The sequence below is a fragment of the Ahaetulla prasina genome, chromosome 2, assembly GCF_028640845.1.
Source record: "Ahaetulla prasina isolate Xishuangbanna chromosome 2, ASM2864084v1, whole genome shotgun sequence".
NCBI lineage: Eukaryota > Metazoa > Chordata > Lepidosauria > Squamata > Colubridae > Ahaetulla > Ahaetulla prasina.
The window spans coordinates 3,735,298-3,759,024 of NC_080540.1; the positions used below are offsets into that span (position 1 = coordinate 3,735,298).

At 45.8% G+C, this 23,727-nt stretch overlaps 1 protein-coding gene across 6 annotated transcripts in view; it reads right to left on the reverse strand.

Moving 5' to 3' along the window:
- Positions 1-5,692: 5,692 nt before the first annotated feature.
- The window catches only part of LOC131192680 (zinc finger protein 107-like), a 49,824-nt gene continuing 31,789 nt past the window's right edge, over positions 5,693-23,727 (reverse strand). The window contains exons 5-6 of one of the 6 annotated variants that reach the window (XR_009153776.1): positions 14,563-18,176; positions 5,693-5,809 (exon numbers count right to left, since the gene is read on the reverse strand). Coding sequence is in view for 3 of the 6 variants with exons in the window: in XM_058172059.1 (XP_058028042.1) it covers positions 16,420-18,176 (1,757 nt within the window). In the remaining 3 variants the exon portion in view is untranslated. Of the gene's footprint in view, positions 5,810-10,520; positions 18,177-23,727 lie in introns of those variants that run through there. The other 5 variants (XR_009153774.1, XR_009153775.1, XM_058172059.1 and 2 more) reach the window with 5 other exon arrangements.

Below are 23,727 nucleotides of genomic sequence, written 5' to 3' on the forward strand. Positions count from 1 at the left end.
GCAATTCATTCCCTGGGAGTGAGTCGAGCTGGTCGGAGGGACTGTTTGTTCCTCCCAGCTTCTACTCTAGGCCCTCCGGCCCTGGATTACTTGCAGTCATCCCTGCAGTCTTCAGGAGGAGTCGGTTGGCGTCGCTGGACTTCTCCAAGTTCAGATAAGTCCTCCGATCACCGCGGGTCTAAGTTAGCTGTTGGTTCAAATATTGGGTAGTCAGGGTCTGGTTGCGCGGTTTCTGGTTTGTTTTGTACCCTTCTACGTAGTTGATCTATGTGGCGCTTCCATACTCTGCCATCCCCCAGGCCCACTATATATGATTTTGGGCCAGTTACCCCAGTGATTGTTCCTTTCAGCCATGCTGGGCCTTCACTATAGTTATATGCCCACACCAAATCACCCGTTGTCATTTCCCTGGTTTTTTCGTGGATGCCTTGGTACTTGTCAGGGGAATATGTGGGGTTCAATCGATCTAAGGGACACCTTAGTTTCCGGCCCATTAGTAGTTCAGATGGGCTGCGCCCTGTGGCTACACAGGGGGTCCTGTGTTGCACCGCTAGAAAGGTGTCGATTTTGGCTTGCCAATCACCAGGGGTGATTCTAGATAGCGCTTCCTTGGCACTCCGAACGAATCTCTCTGCAAGTCCGTTCGTCGCCGGGTGGAAAGGTGCCGAGAGGACATGTCGGATGCCCTCTTCTGCTAGGTACCCTTCGAATTGGGTTGCCGTGAATTGTGGCCCGTTGTCGGATACCAGAGTGTCCAGCAACCTGTGTGTTACAAAAAGGTGCTGCAACGTTGTGATTACAGCTTCAGCTGTTGTGGATTTCATGAGCAGAATTTCTAACCATTTTGAAAATGCGTCTACCACGATTAAAAAGGTTTGCCCATGGAATGGCCCGGCGAAATCTATATGGATTCTGGACCAAGGACCCTGGGGTTTCTCCCACTCTCTTATGGGGGCTGTTCGGGGTAGTGGCCTTGTCTCTTGGCAGGCCTGGCATTTTCCTACCCTATCGCTAATATCTTTATCCATTTGTGGCCACCACACGTAACTCCTCGCCAGGCTTTTCATCCTGACAATTCCCGGGTGCCCCTCATATAACAGTTCCAATACATTTTCTCGCAGTTTCTCTGGGATAACCACTCTATCCCCCCATAACAGACAACCCCCTTGAACCGACAGTTCCGATCATTTTTTTGTAAAGTCCTTGAAACGATCTCCCGGTGTGTTGGGCCATCCCCTCTGCACCCAACCGATTACTGTCCTTATAATAACATCTCTGTAAGATGCCCTAGTCACTTCCTTAGAAGTGACCGGGCCGGAGTCTAGAGAGTCAATAAGTAGGATGGGTGTCCCTGGGGTCGGGTCTTCGATCGTCTCCGGTAAGGGGCATCTACTCAAAGCGTTGGCGTGTCCTAAGTCCTTTCCTGGACGATGGGACAATTTGTACGAGTACGCTGCTAGAAAAATGGTCCAACGGGTCATTCTGGGTGATAATGCAACCGGAGTTGGACGGTCCCCCGCCAGAAGTTCCAATAGTGGTCTGTGGTCTGTTACTATTTCAAAATGTCGCCCAAATAGGTATTCGTGGAATTTTTTAACTCCCAAAACTATGGCTAGGGCCTCTCTATCTAGCTGACTGTAGTTTCTTTCTGCTGCTGACATTGTACGGGAAAAATATGCGATGGGGGCTTCCGATCCGTTCAGTAACCTATGGCTGAGGACAGCCCCTACCCCGTAGGGTGACGCATCGCAGACTAGCACTAGTGGTAATGTCCCATTGTATTGGCTTAGCAGGCTATCACTGGACAATAGGTTCTTAACACCCTCGAATGCCCTAGTCTCAGCCTTGCCCCATGACCAAACAGTCTTTTTTGCTAATAGCTTGTGCAGCGGCTCTGCTACTGTTGCCTTATTTCTCAAGAAGACCACGTAAAAGTTCACAAGCCCCAAAAATGCTTGTAACTCAGCCTTATTTTTGGGAGCTGGAGCCTTCCTGATGGCTCGCACTTTGCTCTCCGTGGGGTGGATTCCTTCTCTGTCTATTTGGTAACCCAGGAATTCTACTGACTCAACTCCTATCTGGCATTTGTTGAGCTTGACCCTTAGTTCAGCAGACCTGAAAATGCCCAAAACTTTCCGTAGTTTGGTCCCTAACTCATCTAGGTTCTCTGCTGAAACTAGTACGTCATCAAAATATGGTACGAACCCCGGTATTCCTTGTAATAGACGTTCCATTAGATTTTGGAACAACCCTGGGGCTACGGTGACTCCAAACTGGAGTCGGGTGCATTTGAATGCGCCTCGATGCGTTACGATCGTCTGTGCTTTGGCTGTGTCATCGTCTACGGGCAGTTGTTGGTAGGCTTGGGCCAAATCGAGTTTGGCGAAGACCTGCCCTTGTCCCAATGAGTACAACAAATGTTGCACTATGGGAACGGGGTATGTGCTCTTTTGCAATGCTTTGTTAAGCGTTGCCTTGTAGTCAGCGCAAATCCGGACCGACCCGTCCGGTTTGACTGGAGTTACAATTGGTGTCTCCCATTTGGCATGGTCGACGGGGACTAGTATGCCCTGGTTTACTAGTTTGTCTAACTCCCAGTCAATTTTGGGTTTAAGGGCGAAGGGGACCCTCCTAGCCTTTAACCTAATGGGAGCCACCTGGGGATCTAAATTAAACGAAATAGGGGTCCCCACGTACTTGCCCAGGCAGTCCTGGAAGACGTCCTCGAATTCTTTCAGCAGTTCATCCTTTAGGGTGACTCCGTTTCTGTGAACCCCGGTCACTTCCATCCCCAGGGCTCTGAACCAGTCCAGGCCTAGCAAGCTGGGAAGGTCTCCATCTACGATGGTGATCGGTAGAGTTTTCTTAAAATTTCCATATCTCACTTTGACGGACGTGACTCCTCGAACAGGGATTGTCGTGTCCCACTCCTCCGCTGACGGCTGGGTCCGGGAAATCCGAATCAGGCTTGCCTCTGCAGCTCTGCCCAAAGTCCTAGCAAAGTCCTCAGAGCAGGCAGGAGACCAGTAAGTGACTTCAGCAAGATAAGTTTGACTTTTGCCTGACTCAGAGACTGCCAGAAAGTAGCTCCTTTATATAGGCCATGGGGTGTGGCTCCATGACTCAGCACTCATTAAGGCCTGCCCCTCCCTTCCCTCTGTTGCCTCCGCCTCTCCAATCTTCTGATGCGAGGGTCACTCCAATCAGCTGTTCTTGGGAGTAAACCCTCCTCAGGCTCACCTGCTGTGGAGGAGGGGGAGGGGTCTAGCTGCTCCGTTTGCCTGGGCATGGAGTCAGGGCTGGGGCAGGGAGATGCTCCTTCTTCTGCAGTTTGTGGGGGCATGGAGCCAGGACTTGGGCCGGAAGGCATACATTCCTCAGTGTTGGGGAGCAGGTAAGAAGGCCCCGGCTGCTCTGAGGGCGGGCAAGACACAACAGGGATCCAGTTTCCCTGGTAGTCTTGCACTCTCAGCCTTTGGGTTTGCAGTTGGCGTCTCGCTACCGCCGGCAGGTTCCTCGCGACGGTGTCCCAGGACATGATCGTGATCGACGATCCAGTGTCCACCTCCATTTTGCATGGCACTCCTTCGATGTGCGTTTGTGTGAATATCTTCTTTTCGATTCGCATTGATGCGTGACCCACTCGTACAGTTGTTTGGTTCAATTTCGCGCCTCTTTTGGAAGAGCCAATCCCTGGCCGTTTCGTCGGTCCAGCACTCTGCTGATTGGCCGGTTTGAATTTTAGGCGGGACGGTTGAGGGGCTCGACAGGCCTGTGCAATGTGCCCTTTCTTTTCGCACCGCTGGCAAATTGCATCCTTGAATCTGCAATTTTGTCGTTGGTGTTGGCCTCCGCAGCTCACGCACTCGTCCCGGTCGCCTCTCTCTGCCCGCCCGGTGTGGAAGACCTCTTCTTCTTCCTCTTCCTCGGATTCGGCCTCGACGACTTCGCTGTGAACTGGCGTTGCTTTCGTGCCGGTGTTCGGTGTGTTCGATTTCTGTAGGGTTTCCGCCGCTTTGGTGGACATCTCGTGTGCCCTTGCCTCGTCCAGGGCCAGGGCCAGGGTTAGGTTGCTTTTGGACAGCAACCTCCTCTGTAAACGAATGTCCCGGACCCCACAAATGAGTTGTTCCAGTAGGGAGTCATCCAAATCCCGGTACTCACAGTGGTTTGCGGCTTTCCTTAATGCGGCCATGTACACGCTTATCGATTCACCCTCTCGCTGAACTCGCTGTCTTAGCTCGAAATGCTGGACAAACTTTGACGACACCGGAGCGTAGTGCGCCTTCAGTGTTGTCTGCAGCGTTTGCCATGGCACCGACTGTACCAGCGTTGGTTCCGACAGCGATTCGGCAGTATCGAAAACCTCCGGTCCACAGTGACTTAGGAAGTAAGCCTGCTTCCGATTGTCCGAGACTCCCTGTAGTTCGTTTGCTTCGAGGAAACACTCGAAACGAGCCATGTACGACCCCCATTTCTCTTTGGCCGAGTCAAATGGCGCTGGCGGTATATAGCTGGACATGGCTATGTGACCGCTTCCGATACCGGCTGGGTTTTCCGAATCCGTGCTCCTTCAGCTCTTTTCCTGGTCTCGCTGCCTCAGAATCCCATCCTCGTCGCCAATGTTAAGTTTGGGCAATAACGAGGCAGGAGACCACACGAGTGACAACAGCTCTTTAGTTTATTGTGACCCAGCGAAAGACCAACAGCAAAAACCCCTCTTTAAATACTATTTTGGCTGAGGCATCAGCCAATCAGCAACGTGCTTGTTCCCGCCCAAACTTCCCTCCTAAAGTTTAAATACATAACACCATCACTCTGCTAAACAAATAATTCCCGCAACACTGTCAAACTATTTACTAAATCTGCACTACTATTAATCTTCTCATCATTCCCATCCCCATCTCTTTCCACTTATGACTGTGACTAACTTTGTTGCTGGTAATCCTTTTGATTTATATTGATATTGTTTCCTGATTGCTTATTTGTACCCTATGGCTATCATTAAGTGTTGTATCATTAAGTGTTAAATTTGTACCCTATGGCCATCATTAGTGTGGTAAATGTTGTACCTTGATGAAGGTATCTTTTCTTTTATGTATACTGAGAGTGTATGCACCAAGAAAATTCCTTGTGTGTCCAATCACACTTGGCCAATAAAAAATTCTATTCTATTCTATTCTATTCTATTCTATTCTATTCTATTCTATTCTATTCTATTCTATTCTATTCTATTCTATTCTATTCTGGATGAAGGGGGAGCAAGATATTTAGCTGCCTTAACAGAGCAACAGGGGGCTATAAATAATATAACCAATCAATGCCGGTATGCTATATTTCCGTGTTTTGCTTCTTTTGAAAAGTATATAAGTGTTTGTTTTTCCATAAGAAGAGGGTTCAGATGTTGCTACGGCTCTATTGCTCTGAACCTTTTGCGCAAATAAATACAGCTCCTTTGATTCCGAGGTCTGAGTCTCATTATTCCTGCAACACCATCACACTTATTTTTCATATCACTAACTGTAAACAAGGTATTGTAAAAATGCCAATGTGCCAGTGGAGTCTTTACATACATTTACATAATTACATTTGAGCTGCCTTGCACAAGTCCAAGTCAAAGAACTACAAAAAAAATATTTTAAAGGATTTTGTAAAATACTTATTTATTGAAAACTAAGAAGAGTGACTAGCAAAAAATAAAAAAAATTTATAACAATCTCAGTTGAATTTGTATGATGTTCAGGAACGCGATAATAACCCAGTCCAAACAAAAGAAAAAAATGGAAGATCTGTACGCCAGCTTGATTTCCTGAAAAAAAAGTAGAATACAAATCTAATACCATATTTTTTAGAGTATAAGATGCAATTTTTCCCCTCCTAAAAGAGGCTGAAAATTTGGGTGCATCTTGTACTCGGAATGTAGCTTTTTTGAAGCTTTTTTTCCAGCCTTAACGAGGCCTAGCAAATGAAGTGATCTACCTCTGACTCTCAGCTTTTAACAGGGGATAAAAAACAGCAAACTAATGTGCTAAAGCTAACCAGACTAAGGGCGCTAGCCAGATGAATACCTGGCAGGCAAATTTCCCACCCCCCCTATTTTCCTCCCCAAAAACTAAGCTGCGTTTTATACTCTAAAAAATACGGTAAATTAATTTCCCCCTCTTGCTTGATTTGGAGGTTCAACCACTGTTTCAGTTCGACCATAAAGACAAAAAAATTCCAACCTGTGATTCCCTGCAAGGGATACAGAATTTAAAAATACATAATTAAAGGAATAGGAATAATTGAATACATAGAGACGATGAAACAGCTGGGATCTCTCGGGAGGATGGGAGGACCTTCAACTACCTCCTGAGGTGTCCTGACATTATTATTATTATTATTATTATTATTATTATTATTATTATTATTATTATTATTATTATTATTATTATTATTATTATTATTTATTCGATTTCTATACCGCCCTTCTCCCGAAGGACTCAGGGCGGTGTACAGCCAGAATAAAAACCCAAAAACAATACAATATACAATTAAAACAAAATTTAAAAACTTATTATACAATTTGGCCGAGAAACATTAAAACATTTAAAATTCTAAAAACCCATTAAAATTCATATAAAATTTAGAAATATAAAATATAAATTTAAAATACAACAAAAATTTACGCCAGCCCCGCGCAAATAAATAAATACGTTTTCAATTCGCGGCGAAAGGTCCAAAGGTCAGATATTTGGCGTAAACCAGGGGGAAGTTCGTTCCAGAGGGTAGGAGCCCTCACAGAGAAGGATCTTCCCCTGGGGGCCGCCAGCCGACATGACTTGGATCTTCCTGAGGGATCCTCCTGAAAAATAGCTCCTGAGGGGGATTTGGTGGAGTCCTCCTTCCCTCAGGATCTCTGGTCCCCATACTGAAGGACTTAAAACAGAAGGAAGGAAAAAAGACAAATGGACATCACACAACGTGGATTGTTCTCTGAACACAAGTTCAAAACCCTCCAGTGTCCATCATTGAACTGAGTAAGAAAACAACAACTGTCCCAAATCTAAATTCTAGACGGAATACTTTTCCATATGTATTCTACACGACATGTCATACCATCACCTCCATGTTGATGACTCCTGACCTCTTGGATGCTGGCCAGATAGCCATCTTCCCCTCCTAACGTCTTCTCTTACAAAACTTACTTGCTTTAAGTACTCCATGTGTGAATATGGCTCAGAACAGACACAAAAGTTACGGATATCTCCACAATGCTAGGAAGTATCACTAAGTCACTTTTCAGTAAATGTGTTGAAACTGGACTCTAAAACCCTCAACTATGGCTCCTCCCAAAAATAAGCACATTTGTAATTTGTAATGTGTCCCAACATCATTCACTAAATGACAGGGGAAAAATCTTACAAATTGTATTTTATTAATGTAAGGTTACAGGTAAATGTAATACAATCTGTCTTAGCTTTTGCGAGCCCCTTGTCACTCTCACTTCATGAGAGCAAAACCTGTACATTTATACGCCTTCTCACCACTGTGGCTCCTTTGGTGAAAAGGAAACTCTCGCTCTGAAGCTCTTGTCATGGTATATACATTTACATGGATTTTGGGGTGGGGGGGGAGATTCTGTGGCATAAAGACACATTTGACTGACCAATACTTTCTCGTTCCTATTGCCTGTCTCATATCCCTATTTTATGCAGTAGAAGCAAGTCTTGAGTTCAGTTATTTTCATGTCCATGAAGCAGTAACTGTTTTGTGATTTGGAGCACTCTCAGATCTAGCAGATGTCTCCCACCCATCCCTGGAGTTCTTATTCTAACTATATTTCTGGCCTCACAGTTTCCAAAGTCCATTTCCTTTGCTGATACTTCAGCAGTCTTACAACAGCACACTTTAAATTCTCTCTCTTTTTTTTTATTTGAATTTATATCCCGCCCTTCTCCGAAGACTCAGGGCGGCTTACTTTGTGTTAAGCAATAGTCTTCATCCATTTGTATATTATATACAAAATCAACTTTTATTGCCCCCAACAATCTGGGTCCTCATTTTACCTACCTTATAAAGAATGGAAGGCTGAGTCAACCTGGTGGGACTTGAACTTGCAGTAATTGCAAGCAGCTGTGTTAATAACAGACTGCATTAGTCTGTTGAGCCACCAGAGGCCCTTACTCTTTACTCTTATTTTGGAGCCAACACAAGAGAAGGCAAGGAGAGAAAACTACAGTTAGGACACAGAGCCTCTTAGTTGTGTTTTATAATTCAGCGTCACTATAACCCAGTCTCTTTACGGTTTTCTTTCTTGCATTATATATTGCGAAGCAGCGTGGAGAGGTGGATTGGGACAAAGGAAAGCTCAATATAATAGGGGATTCAGGACCAATTGCATTTTTACCTGTAACTCTGTTCTAGTGGTTATATTTATCACAGGAAGTTTCTTGAAATGATTAATCACTTAATCTGCACTGGTTAATCTTCACTGGTTCTCATTTTTGACTTAGAACCTCCTACTTAGCTAAAACCCGTAAGAAAGAATTGAGCCTTCAACTTGTCTTATTTGGATCATATCGAAGTAGGTCTTAGCGTTTTATGAAGATTATTATCCAACAAGACTCTTGCACGAGGATTTAGATTATTTTCCTGTTGTGGTTCCTGCCACACTGAATTGATAAGGCTACTCCTGTGTGGATCCATTAATGTAAAGCTCCTTCATGTATTCATATGGTTTTTCTCACGTGGATCTTGTTACACGTAGTGAATAGTGAAACTGAAGCTCTTTCCACATGAAATGCAGCTGTAAGGTTTCTCCTGAAGGTGGATCCTTTTATGGGAAGTAAGGAAAACATTATCACTGAAAACGTTCCACACTCCATGCATTTATGTGGTTTATCCCGTGTGGACCATCTTATGGGAAGTAAGTTGACCTCTTAGACTAAAAGTCTTTCTATACGATGCATTTATGCGGCTATTTTCATGTGGGTTCTTTTATGGGACGTAAGACCACCTTACATACTTTTATGGGGTTGCCACAAAGAAGAGGTAGTCGGGCTGTTCTCCAAAGCACCTGAGGGTAGAACAAGAAGCAATGGGTGGAAACTGATCAAGGAGAGAAGCAACTCAGAACTTAGGAGAAATTTCCTGACAGTTAGAACAATTAATCAGTGGAACAACTTGGCTGCAGAAGTTGTGAATGCTCCAACACTGGAAATTTTAAAGAAAATGTTGGATAACCATCTGTCTGAGATGGAGTAGTTTCCTGCCTGGGCAGGGGGTTGGACTAGAAGACCTCCAAGTTCCCTTCCAACTCTGTTGTTATTATATGGACTGAACAAAGGCCTTCCCACATTGCATGCATTTGTATGGCTTCGCCCATGTGGACCCCTTCTTCGGAAGTAAGGGGCTTATTTCCAAGAGAAAGAGCAAAAGTCCCATTGTATTTTTTCCCATTGTGTCTCCTTATAGCATCTTCCCCTTTGTTCTTGATTGGAAACTCTTCATTTACAAGCAATTTGGCTTTGATTAGCTTTACATTTTCCCCACAATATTTCTTCCTTATTTTCCCTTGCTGGACAAGAAGGTCTTGCCCTGAAGGATCAAAGGAAAATGAGGTCTCCTAATTCCAATTATTTGACTGCTTTCTCTCCTAATTTTCTTCTTCCGTTTTTACTGTACGTTTCTTTATTCTGTCTTCATGCTGGGTCTGGATGGGGAGAAACAGGCTCAAGCTTAATCCCTCCAAGACGGAGTGGCTGTGGATGCCGGCATCCTGATTCAGCCAGCTGCAGCCGCGGCTGGCTGTTGGAGGCAAGTTATTGGCCCCAAAGGATAGGGTGCGCAACTTAGGTGTCCTCCTGGATGATCGGCTGTCGTTTGAAGATCATTTGACGGCCGTCTCCAGGAGGGCCTTCCACCAGGTTCGCCTGGTTCGGCAGTTGCGCCCCTTCCTTGATCGGGATGCCTTGTGCATGGTCACTCATGCGCTCGTTACCTCTCGCTTGGATTATTGTAATGCTCTCTACATGGGGCTTCCCTTGAAGTGCACTCGGAGGCTTCAGTTAGTCCAGAATGCAGCTGCGCGGGTGATAGAGGGAGCTACGTGTAGCTCCCACGTAACACCGCTCCTGCGCAGACTGCACTGGCTGCCTTTAAGGTGTTGGTTACGACCTTTAAAGCGCTCCATGGCTTAGGGCCTGGGTACTTACGGGACCGCCTGCTGTTACCACATGCCTCCCACCGACCCGTACGCTCTCACAGAGAGGGACTTCTCAGGGTGCCGTCCGCCAAACAATGCCAGCTGGCGGCCCCCAGGGGAAGGGCCTTCTCTGTGAGGGCTCCCACACTCTGGAACGAGCTTCCCGCGAGTTTACGCCAAATACCTGACCTTCGGACATTCCGTCGTGAACTGAAGACACACCTTTTTATTCGTGCGGGGCTGGCTTGAATTGAATTTTAATTTTTAAATTTTGTAAATTTTATTAATTTTAAATGGGGTTTTTAGTTCATGGCATATTTTAATTTTTTCAGGCTAATTTTAAAATAAGTTTTTTAAATTGCATTTTAATTTGTACATTGTATGTTTTATCTTGCCTGTACACCGCCCTGAGTCCTTCGGGAGAAGGGCGGTATAAAAATCAAATAAATAATAATAATAATAATAATAACTTGGAATGGCTTTTCAGAATCTTTATTTGCCTGCCCACTGTAGCTTCCAAAGAAAAGAGAAATGAAAATGATAACAAGGTTAGGGAAAAAGATCAACGTGTAGAAAGTCAAGTGAATTTCCTTCTCAATTTTTGTGAAACTGCAATATACAGGGAATCCTAGCATTACAAATGGAATGGAGCCTGCCAATCACATTTGTACCATAAGAATTTGTTAAGTGGATCCCGTTAAATGAATCAGCCGCAATACCTATCTCCCCCCCGCTAATGCACTTCTAAAGTGCCTTCTGTCAGGGTTCCAAGTAACACCCCCAACACAATCAACACGCCGAAGCAGGCATCTTCCTCAAAGTACAAATTTATTAGAGATCATTTGGGCACATCTGGGAAAAACCCGAATCTGAAAACCCCACCCCGAAGTAAAATCAAAGGTTCTTCCCCGCCAAGCACATATGCGGCCCATGGCCCAATCTGGTCACTGTCCCAACTTCAATTAACTTTTTTTTTTAATTTGAATTTATATCCCCCTCTTCTCCGAAGACTCAGGGCGGCTTACATTGTGTTAAGCAATAGTCTTCATCCATTTGTGTATTATATACAAAGTCAACTTTTATTGCCCCCAACAATCTGGGTCCTCATTTTACCTACCTTATAAAGGATGGAAGGCTGAGTCAACCTTGGGCCTGGTGGGACTTGAACTTGCAGTAATTGCAAGCAGCTGTGTTAATAACAGATTGCTTAGTCTGTTGAGCCACCAGAGGCCCTTCCAGACATGCCTCGCCAGGTGCTGCCAAGATGTCCTTGACTCCCAAGGAAAAGAACGTTATGTTTACACACGCCACACTATCTCTACTTCCCCCTTCCCATTCCCAAAGCTTGCCCAGGCACCGCTATGATAGCCCTGAAGAGTCCCATTAAAGATGGCTCCAGGGATGACATCCTGAAACGAGATAAGTGATAGGGATTAATAATGCTGTTCCTAACCATCTTTCCCCGCCCCCCAGGGGCCCCTTTGGCTTGCAAGGGAATTTCTCACAGAATTGTTTTACTAACCTATATGCTTTCACATCCCAGCTCTTCACCTATGTAGCCTCAGACAAGGAACACCCCTTCCAGTGGACTAAGTATTGCAAGCGATCCCAGTGTAACCTTGAGTCCAATATTTTCTTAACCTCATAGTGGGTCTCACCCTGTACCACAACTGGTTAAGGGGCTCCTCTGTTCCTCAGTCTTAGCTGTGAGTTAACTGCAGACTTTAACAAGCTGCTATAGAAAACTGGATGCACTTTTCCTAGCAGGCGTTGGAGACTAAGTTGTACTGTCACTGGGTTAATTACTGTCACTATTGAGAATGGCCCTAGAAACTTAGGTCCCAGTTTCTTGCTAGACAATTTTAGCTTATTTTATTGACAAGTATACATGATCTCCCACCTGGAAGAGGGGATGGAGGGACTGGTGCATATCTGCCTGTTTTTTGTACGCCTTTATTACCTCAGCCAGGGCTCACTTCGTATTCTCTCAACCCAGCCTTAATAATTCCATACACTTTGCCAGGGTCATGGATGATGGCAGCTCTCGAGGCAGCTCGGGCATGGGGACAAAGTCCATGTTGCTAGTGATTTGGAAGGGGGTCAGTAGGTGCTACTGTGCACTGACTTGTTGAAAGCCACCTCCGGGAAAGGCAGCAAGTCCACCCAATTGTTTTGCTGATAGTCCACATAGCATCTCAGATACTGCTCCACCATGGCATTTGTGCGTTCCACAGCTCCATTAGTACTTGGATGAAAAGCTGAGCTAAGCCCTTGGGTCAATCCTATGGACTTTAGCAACTCTCTCCAGAAGTCGGATGTCCAATACACTTCAAGAAAGTTGATGGAATGTTAATAGTCGAAGCCCCAGCCATTGTAGTCACCAAACTTGTGAAACTGGAGATGGGACATCATTGGGAACTTATACACTTCATGGTAGACCCGAAGACAGGGGTGAAATCTAAAAATTTTCCCTACTGGTTCTGTGGCATGGCTTAATTGGTGGGTGTGACTTGGTGGTCAGATGACTGGGTGGGTGTGGCCAATAACAATAAATAATAAAAATAATAAACAAAGTATACAAAACAATGAGGTACCAAAAAGCGACTTTCACACTTTACATACAACACAACACAACTGACTCACATACAATGTAAAAGCAGCTGCACCTCACCCAAAACGGCCCCTGCAACAAGCAGGAACCTCACACAGCCACAAAAAGCTCAAAAACCAACTTTCACACTTTACACACACACAACACAACACAACTGACACACACAAAATGCCACATGCAGCTTTGTGAGATTTTGTGTGTTTGTGTAATTAGAGTGAAACACTACAGAAACACAACAAATCTCAGAAAGCTGCACAAATATTTTATTATTTTATTTTATTTATATTTTTTTAGATCAGGGCTCTCCAACCTTAGTAACTTTAAGGTTTGTGGACTTCAACTCCCAGAGTTCCTCAGCCAGCAAAGGCATATTGAGTTGCTCACCAAGGAGATAGATTGCAGGCAGGCAGATTCAATTGCTAGTTGATGCAACTGATTGCAGCAGCCAAAGCAAAGCAAGGCTTTGCGAGTCCGAAAGGAGCAGCAATTGGGCAAGTGGGGACTGGGCGATTGGGGCTGATGTAAGAGGTTGTAAAAAATGATTTTTAAAAGCCTGTGATGATCAGGCAACTCAACTGGGATCGCCAGAGAAAAAAAAAAGATTTTACAAGGCTCCTCTGACAATCCCAGCTGAAGTTGCCCGATTGCCAGAACTTTTTAAAAGGATTGTTTTAACAACCTCTTCGGCCAAAGAGCTTTTAGAAAACATGTTTTTTAAAGGTTCTGGTGATCAGGCAACTCAGGTGGGATTGCCAGAGGAGCCTTTTAATACCTTTTTTACAACCTCTTCGGCCGAAGAGGTTGTTAAAAAAAAGTTTAAAGGGTTCTGACGATCCCAGCTGAGCCCCACGATCATCAAAGGCTTTTTTTTTCCTTTTAAAAGCATTTTTCGGCTGAAGAAAAATGATTTTAAAAGTTTTTTAAAAAACCTGATGATGGCGCAGCTCAGTAGGGGCAGGGGGCGGGGGCAGGGATTTTTGCTACTGGTTCTCCAAACCACCCGCCACCATCGCTACCAGATCAGGTGATCCGGTCCGAACCGGGAATATTTCACCCCTGCCCAAAGATGACAAGAGTTGGTCATCCTAGGCTTTGCTTGGCTGGACAAATGGGGTCCAGCCATCACGTGGGAAGACGGCTACCAAAAGCTAAAAATAGGCATCGGCCCACTACCACCATTTCCTCAAGGTGAAGCTCAACCATTTCAGCCCCCAATCAGCCCTGGTTGGGGAGAGGGGGTAGCAGCCGCTGCGGATTGCCCACCTGGCTTCCCCCAGGTGCCCTAAGAGTACAGGGACATGGCAGATGCATTCAGAGAGCACAAATGTAATATCTCTCCCCCCCGCCCCATTGTGCCAGGAGCTAAGCTCAAAATGTATTCCATGATCCTTAGAGAGATGGACGAATTGAGGAAGTACATCAACACCAATTTGGCAAGACGTTTCATTCAGCCCGCCAAATCTAAAGTGGCGGCCCCAGCACTGTTCAAAGAAAAGAAGAGGGGGATGAGGGTCTGTGTGGATTCCCATGGAATTAACGCCATGTGCGTGGAGAATACCCACCTTCTCCCCCTAATAAAAGACATGCTAAGTCACCTATTGAAGGGCAAAATGTTCACAAAATTAGGCCTGTCTTCTGGACAGTGGGGAGACTAATTAGGCACCTAGTACATCCAGTGTCTGTGTCGGCTTCTATGTCCCCCTCAGCCCGTTCTGGGTACCACTATTTGGAACTTTATGGAAAAAGGATAGATGGCCTCATTTACCATTGGATCCTCTTCGTTGGCCTCTCTGCTCTTGCTGGTGGTGCCTGGAGAGGGTTCCAGAGCTGGAGCTTCTCCCCACTTTGAAGGTGGGGGAGGAACCTCAAAGGCTTGCCGAGCGAGTTTTCACCAAGATTATTTCCTGGTCTGATTGGTATTGAGCCCCATAGGTAGAGATGGGACTAGATCCAGTTCAGAAAGTACACCAGCTTCCAAGGGGTTCTGTCAAAAGTAGCTCTGAAATTTCTGGTGCGGATTCATCATGGAGTTGGGTCACCCAGTCTGCTGTGTTCCCCTTCAAGTTTGTTGTTATGGCCCGGACCATGGCTTAGTCGCTGGGGTAGTCTGCAGCATGATTTGTGTATGTGGGCCCACTCCTGCTTCAGGAAGAACGCAAGCTTGTTCGGGTCCCTGTCGAAGGTGGCCTTCATTGCTGGAAGGGCAGATTGGGGAGGGGGAGGAGGCGATGCCCAAGATGAAGTCCATTGCTCCAGGACCCAGCTGGCCCCAGGGTAATATGCCCATGGTGGGGGTCCTTGCTATCTCAGGTGGTGTGGATGGCCAGGTGGGTTCACTAACCGATGACGGAGCAGCGGGCTTTGCTGTGGACCCAGACAAAACTGCCGACAGCACTGGGGGAGGGCTAGCCAGCCGAGTCACTGCAACTGGAACCAGACCACGGTGTGGTGGAAATGTCAAAGTAGGCCAGTTCAAGATCATTCTGGGCGCTTCAGATCTGCATGGTTATCCTATGCTATCGATGCTCATCTGGTTCAACCTCTCCAGCAGGTTCTCAATCGTCTGGCTGGGAAAAGCCATCCAGTATCTCCATTTCCCAGATTTGTCTACCTCGGGTGCCTGTGGTTCCAGAGCTCAATGCAGCTCTTTTGTCCCTCTGCTGCGGCTGTCGGGTGATCCCACCATTGGCTGGCCCTGCTGCTCACCTTCCCCTCTCAGTCACTCCTCTTCTGGCCTGAGATGGTGGAGGATGGAGACTCACTCCATATTCCAAAGCAGGAGCAAAGCACCCCTGCACTTGCCTTATCTCTTGCTGGGTCTTGCAGGCACTTCTTCTGGTCTTTGTTGGTACTGCACATACACAAAAGGGCTGGAAGAAGCACCCGCAAGACCCAGCAAGAAATGAGGCGCTAGAGAATCAGAATCACAGAGAGAAAAAAAGAAGGGAGGGAGGGAGGAGGGAAGGAAGGAAGGAAAGAGAGGAGAGGAAAAAGAGTGAGAAAGAGAGCGCAGGATCAAATTCTGGGATGGAAAGGAGTCTTTCATAGTGGAACACCGAGGCATGGATTTCCTCTGCCTTCTGCATTCCCACCCCATGCTGAATTGAACCAAACGGGCAGGAATCTCCCTCCCTGCTAAGTGGCCCCGCTGAGCCCACTTGCAAACCCCAAGCTCGGCTCCCAACATTTGCTCGCACGTCCCTCCTGCCTCCATCCCACCTGCCATGGTGCCCTCCTCCACACGGATGGCTAAGTCGGATGGCGTGAAGCCTGCCTTCCCTCCCGGAGCAGGTGGGGGGGGTGCCCACCTGCCAGCTTCTGCCCATTTAATTGTCCTCACTGTAAAGAAATTCCAGGTAGCTTCTCTCAATTATTAGTTTCCATCCATTGTTTCTTGTCTTGCCCTCTGGTGCTTTGGGGGGGGGAAATGACTTTGTGGCAGCTTCTCAAATACTGGAATATTGCTATCATGTCGCTCCTAATCCTTCTTTTCTCTAGACTAGCCAAACCAAAATCCAAGGTCCCACTCACAGCTACTGTCTTTGAGCCAAGTTCTGACCATCTGCTGACTTTGTAAACTGCTCAGAGAATGCTGTAAAGCAGTTTGGAGTGGTATATAAGTTTAAGTGGAATGGCTATTGCTATATAGTTGCTCCCGAGCATGGATCCTTTTATGAGAAGTAAGACTATGATTCCGAGCAAAGCCCTTTCCACATTCCATGCATTTATATGGCTTCTCTCCTGTGTGGGTTTTGTTATGGGAAGTAAGATCATAGCTCCGAGCATATGCCTTTCCACAATTCATGCATTTATATGGTTTCTCCCCTGTGTGTATCTTTTTGTGGATACTAAGCCTACTGCTCAGAACAAAGGTCTTTCCACACTCCATGCATTTATATGGTTTCTCTTCTGTATGGAGCTTCTTGTGGATAGTAAGAACACTCCTACGAGTAAAAGTCTTTCCACACTGCATGCATTTATACGGCTTCTCTCCTGTGTGGATCATCTTATGGGAAATAAGATGACCTCTTTGAGCAAAGGTCTTTCCACACTCCATGCATTTATATGGTTTGTCTGCTGTATGGATCATTGTATGGGAAGCAAGATAACTGCGTTGAGCAAAGGTCTTTCCACACTCAATGCATTTATATGGTTTCTCTCCTGTGTGGAGCCTTTTGTGGATAGTAAGTCCACTGCTATGAGTAAAGGTTTTCCCACACTCCATGCATTTATACGGCTTTTCTCCTGTGTGGATCTTTTTGTGGATAGTAAGTGTACTACTTAGAGCAAAAGCCTTTCCACACTCCATACATTTATATGGTTTCTCTCCTGTGTGGAGCTTTTTGTGGATAGTAAGTGAATTGCTATGAGTAAAGGTTTTCCCACACTCCATGCATTTATACGGTTTCTCTCCTGTGTGGATCATCTTATGGGAAGCAAGATACCTGCGTTGAGCAAAGGTCTTTCCACACTCCATGCATTTATATGGTTTCTCTCCTGTGTGGAGCTTTTTGTGGATAGTAAGTCCACTGCTATGAGTAAAGGTTTTCCCACACTCCATGCATTTATATGGTTTCTCTCCTGAGTGGACCCTTTTATGGGAAATAAGATGACATCTTTGTGCAAAAGTCTTTCCACACTCAATGCATTTAAATGGCTTTTCCCCTGTGTGGATCATTTTGTGGATAGTAAGTCTACTGCTCAGAGCAAAGGTCTTTCCACATTCCATGCATTTATATGGTTTCTCTCCTGTGTGGATCATTTTGTGGCTTCTAAGTCCAATGCTCTGAGCAAAGGTCTTTCCACACTCCATGCATTTATATGGTTTCTCTCCTGAGTGGATCCTTTTATGGGAAATAAGATTACTACATCTTCTGAACCTGTTACCACACTCTCTGCATTTGTATGGCTTCTCCCCAGTATGAATCCTTTCATGGGAAGTAAGTTGCCCATTTGTTCTAAAACATTTTCCACATACCAAGCATTTATAAGGCTTCTCTTTCGTGTCAATCACTTTTTGCGATGTAAGGAAGTTATTTTCCAGAGAAAGAATGAATGTCCCATTGTAGTTTTGTCCGTTGTCTCTTCTTATAGCATCTTCTCCTTTGTTTTGGGTTAAGTAGTGTTCATTTACATGTAATTTAGCTTTGATTAGCTTCATACTTTTCCCAATATAGTTTTCCCTTATTTTCTCTTGTTGGACAAGAAAGTCTTGCATCAGAGCATCAGTGGAAGATGAGCTTTCTTGATACCAATTATTTGACTGGTTCCACTCATGGCTTTCTAATTTCATTTGAAATTCAAACTTCTCTGTTCCATCTTTAGCATTGATCACTTGGAACAGTTCACAGGAATCTTGATTCTCCTGCTCATTAGTACCTTCAAGGCAAAAGAGAAATAAAATGATAACAAGGTTAGAGAAAAGATCAAACAGTAGAAAGTCAAGTGAATTTCCTTCTGAATTTTTCCAAAATTCCGTTATGTTTTATTTTTATTTATTTATTTACATTTATATCCCGCCCTTCTCCGAAGACTCAGGGCGGCTTACAGTGTATAAGGCAATAGTCTCATTCTATTTGTATATTTACAAAGTCAACTTATTGCCCCCCCAACAATCTGGGTCCTTATGTTTGCATGTTTTCAGTGGTGTGATATAGACATGATGATTTCTATATTCGTGAGTCATGAAAGCTTTGAAAATATCTAGAAAACATCTCTTTCCTTACAATTATCTATTTATATGCAAATCTCAGTCAGTCAGATTTGAGTTAAGGAATAATCAGGGAAAACCTCCAAGGAGGAATTAGGAGAAAACTTAAGATTTATTGGGGTGGATTAATTACAGCAGAGACCTGTGAGAAATGAAACAATTTTGAAACAAGCTCCTTCTTCCCCAGTGTACCTTGGAGCAGCTGCTCCATGGTTTCTGTCTGGTGACCGGAACCCCACTTGGCCTGCTCCTTGATCCCAGTGATGAGATTTTGAAGCTCAATCCTTGCCTGAAGCCCCCCATTGGCTTGTAAATGGTCTTTGCTGAGACTAGAAAGGATGTAAGGCTTCAAAAATGGCTATTTTGCTGCCCCAAAGTCTCATTGGCATGCAAGGACTTTATGGCCGGATCTGGTACAGCCTTCTGTTCACAGAGAATGGAGGCCTAAACTAATTTAGTGCGAGATCACACAAGACCAGTAATGCAAAACCTCAGGGTACTGATCTCGCGTGATCTCGCACTGCAGTACTTTAGGCTTGTGTTCTTTATGAACTGAGGACTGCACAGGAGAGTCTGACTTTACAGCAGGGCAAAAGTCTTTGAAAATGAAGAGGCCTTCCCTCTATTTGCAAAGCATTTTGCCCGTGATCATTTTGCCTTTCGTAATTTTGGAACTGGGTCTTAACTACTTGGCAGATGTCTCCCTCCCCGTGTTCTGTCCCCCCACAACCACAACCAAGAAGACATGCGAGCTGACTATATCTGCCAGCAATTTATTCCTACGACAGATATCAGTTCTGGCAACGAACCTGCGATTGCCTGTCAAGTTCTCTTATCTCCTCAGAAGCCAGCGTAACTGCAGTTCGTTGCTGGAGCAACCAAGAGTTCAGAAATAAACAGAAATCCAGAAGCCAAATTCTTAGTCTCGAAATATTGCAGCCAAAGTTTCCAAGAGTCAGTTTTTGTCCGTCACGAGAAGCTATAGAGCAGCTCCTCCTGCTTTTACACCCTTTGGGGTGTGGCTCCGTGACTCAGCACCCTCTAGGCCTGCCCCACCCCTTCTTTTGTTGTTCCCGCCTCTCCTTTCTGCGATGCCTGGGATTTAACCAGGACTGATTGTCAGCAGCTGGGTCTTGAGGCGTTGCCTGGGAGGGGGAAGGTGCGGGAGAAAGAGGCCTCGTCATCTCCTCCACCTGGCCTGCCTCTGGAACTTGGAGCGGAGCCAGAGAGGAAGGTCCTGCAGAGGGAAGCACTGTCGGCTCTTCCCCCTCACTCTCTGAGTCACTCCCTGCCAAGACACAACACCCCGTTTGCCTCCATTGCCCCATTTGCCTCCCTCCCAGTTTGCTGTCCCCATTTGCCTCCATCACCCGTTTGCCTCTGTCGCCCCATTTGCCTCCCTCCCAGTTTGTCTCCATTACCTGTTTGTCTCCCTCTCCACTTGTCTGTCGCCCCGTTTATCACCCTCCCCGTTTACTTCTGCTGCCCCCATTTGTCTCTGTCTCCCCGTTTGTCTCCACTGCCTCCATTTGTCTCGCTCCGTTTGCCTCCGCTGTCCCCATTTGCCTCTATTGCCGTTTGTCTCCCTCCCCATTTGCCTCTGCTGCCCCATTTCCATCCATTACCCATTTGTCTCCCTCCCCATTTGCCTCCGTCGCCTTCATGTCTCCCTCCCTAATTGCCTCCATTCTCCCCATTTGCCACTGTTGCCACTGCCCCCATTTGCCTCCGTTGCTCCATTTTGTCTCCCTCCCGTTTGCCTCCACTGCCCCATTTGCCTCTATCGCCATTTGTCTCCCTCCCCATTTGTCTCTGCTGCCCCGTTTATCTCCATCACCCCCATCTGCCTCAGTTGCCGTTTGACTCCCTCTCTGTTTGCCCCACTGCCATTTGCCTCCATCGCCCATTTGTCTCCCTCCCCATTTGCCTCCGTTGCTCCCATTTTCTTCTGTCGGCTGTTTGTCTCCCTGTTTGCCTCCGTTGCCTGCCTTGGCTGCTCGCCTAATATTGCTCTGTCTCACATGTACAGGGACTGTACTCTCCTATCCCATTGCATTGACCGCAGGAAAATATGCTCCAAGGTTGAATAAATCCAGATTGAAATCTAGCAAGCATTCACAGGGCATATACAACAATACTGAACTGCTTCTTTCACATTTTATGACTGTGAGAGCAATCAACCCGTGAAACAGCTTGCCTTCAGAAGTTGTGGAAGCTTCATCACTGGAAGCTTTCAAGAAGACTGGACATCTGTTAGAAATGATGTAAGCAGTGGTGGGATTCAGACAGTTTTTATGTTCAGTTTGAGGAATCAACTGAAGCCTCACCCCTCCCCATCCCTCACAGCCACGGCCGCTTCTCGCCTTGTCGGGAGTGGGGGAGATCCCAGCTGCAAGGAAGCTCAGCAAAAAGCTGCAAAAGCTGCAAGAAGGCTACAAGAAGCTCAGCTTTCACTATCTCTCATTCTCTCATCTCTCATTCTTTCCCTCCCCAATGTCACAGCCTGCCTGGATGTCTTCTCCCTCACTGCCCGTCTTGCAGTCTTTTGAGGGGATTTGTTTTTCTTTTTTTGGTCTCTTTTACTTTCTTTTTGAATAAACCTTCCATGTCAAGATTCAGCTGCTGCCAAGCTCCCTTTACCTGCCTCCAGGGAAATGGGACAGGGAAATGGGGCAAAACGCACTGGACCGCTTTAAGGCAGCTTAATTACGTTTTTACGTCCACTGCAAACATCTCAGCTTCTGTTGCTGCGACTTCCTTTCTGGCTGCCACGTGTATGCCGGCCCTTCCTCTGCTGCTGCAGGAGGGGCCAGCAGTGGAACTGAAGAGCCTGTGTTCATGCCTGTGTGTCTTGGGTTGAATAAGCCAGATATTAATGGGTGGTTTCATCCAAAGGAATTTTTGTTTCAGGTTGGTCTCCTAGCTTTAGAAGGAGAAATGGAAGGAGGGAGGGAAAGGATAGAAAGAGAGAGACAGAGAGAGAAAGAAAGAAAGAGAAAAAAGAAAGAAAAAGAAAGAGAGAGAGAGGAGAGATAAGAAAAGAAAGGAGAAAAAAGAAAAAGGGAGAGAGAAAGGAAGAAAAGGGATAAAGAAAGAGGGAAGGAAGGAAAGAAGAAAAGAAGGAAGGGAAAGGAAGAAAAGAAGGAAGGGAAAGGAAGAAAAGAAGGAAGGGAAAGAAAAAAAGGGAGGGAGGGAGGGAGGAGAAAGTGAATGAGATATAGTTGGATGGAAGGATGGATGGATAGATAAGATAGATAAGATACACGGCGTGGGAAAAATAAGGAGGAAGGACCACAAACCCTGGCTTCAGAAGATTCTTTGAAACAGCACAGAAATCTAGGGCTGGAAGGGATCTCGGAGATTATCTTCTATCTTTGTGACGGTCAACCTATGGCACGAAGTAGAAGACTCCGCTACCCTTCAGGGCTGAAGACGGAAAAAGTCACCCCAAGGCAAGGGCTGAGTGACAGGAAGAAGCTGCTGCTGGCTCCGGACCTGGCAGCCCACAGGCTCAGCCTGAGCTTTACAAGCTGCCGCAGTAACCGAATAGTCTCGCCAGCTCACCAGAAAGCCCACCGCGTACAGAAACAGCAAGAATCAGTTGGGCTAAATAGCCCTGCCTCAGAATAATGACTTTCCAGGCTCAAAATGGGGCACATGCTGGGCAAAGCGCAGGGACAGGGATGCGCATGTGCAATTCAGGGTGCATGTGTGGGGGAAGCATGGGGGGTCATGGACGCATGCACATGTCGGAGGGGTAAGCATTTCATTATGGGTACTGGCACACACGTGCTGTTGCACACGTGCACATACCCACTTCCAGCACGCAACAAGAAAAAGGTTCGCCATTACCGTTATATCTAGTCCAATCCCCTGCTCCAGCAGATCCTTACATAAATCATAGAAGGGACCTTGGAGGAATCCCTTGCTCCAGCAGGAGACCTTATATCATCTGGATTATTTTGGTGCCTCTAACAGAGAGGAAAATTGCCAGAAAAGGCAAGTAGTTTACTAAGACAAGGCTGCCATGCAGACGAAGGCCGAAATAGTCCTTCACTTATGGCCACAACTGGGCTCAAATTTTTGGTTGCTAAGCAAGCGCATTGTTAAGTGAGTTTCACCACATTTTACTCAATCCATGACCGCTCCTGGCTCTAACAGTCATGTGCAAGTTAGGGAAGAACATCTGAAGGTGTGTGTAATGTTCTAAATGTACAGAAGTTACAGTTAAATGTGTGGCAGAAAGTGGACTCTAGGTGTGTTTTTCCAAATGTAGTAAGTGAGGTTGAATGTGTAGTTTTAGAACAGCTCTGTGTGTGTGTGTGTGTTTGTACATACACATATAGTATATATAGTAGATAATGTATCTTTTTTTGTGCTTATACACACACTATACTATGTAATATGTATATACACATATGGCACATATACATAGAATGAAATAGTATATTTTGGATGTTCAGTAGTAGTAAATAAATAGACAGGGAAATTGTATCTCATTGAGGCCTTTGAGGCGAGGAGAGGCCAGGCAAGGCACCCTGTTCTGTCCTCCCACCTCACATAGGAAGATACGTCACTTTCAGAGTCATCTTCGTGAGGACAGGCTCGGGAGCCGGAGTCACAACACACCCTTTGATGTGAGTGAGGTCAAGTTGGCCATGCCCGCCCAGCCAGTCACATGACCACTCAGCCATGCCTACCCAGTCACATGACCACCAAGCCACGCCCACAGATCCGGTTGTTAAAAATTTTGAATTTTTTCAAAATTCTTTCCAAGGAAGGAAAGGTTCAATAGATGCCTTTGAGCAAGTACATCTTAGGAAGGACAAAATCAAAATGGACTGCTAAATTGGCCACGCCCATCCAGTCACATGACCACCTGGCCGCACCGACCCATGAATTGGCCCCCTGTTTAAAAAGTTTGACAACCCCCGATGTAAGCAAAGAGACACTGACTCTTCCCTTCCTTGGAGTACCAGAAGGCCAGATCGTTTCCTTCTCCCTCCCAGGAGATAATATCTGATTAGTGATTTTTTTAAATAAAAACCTAACTATAATGAGGCTCCAGTGACGTCACCCTCCTGCTGGGTGCTCAAACAGAGCACTCCGTGTTAGAAGATTGTAAAAGTCAGTGAAACAGAAAATAAATCACTGTTCACTGAGCTTAGCATCAGAATTGTGGAAGAGTGGCAGGTCTGACAGGGGGTTTGCTCTTAAGAG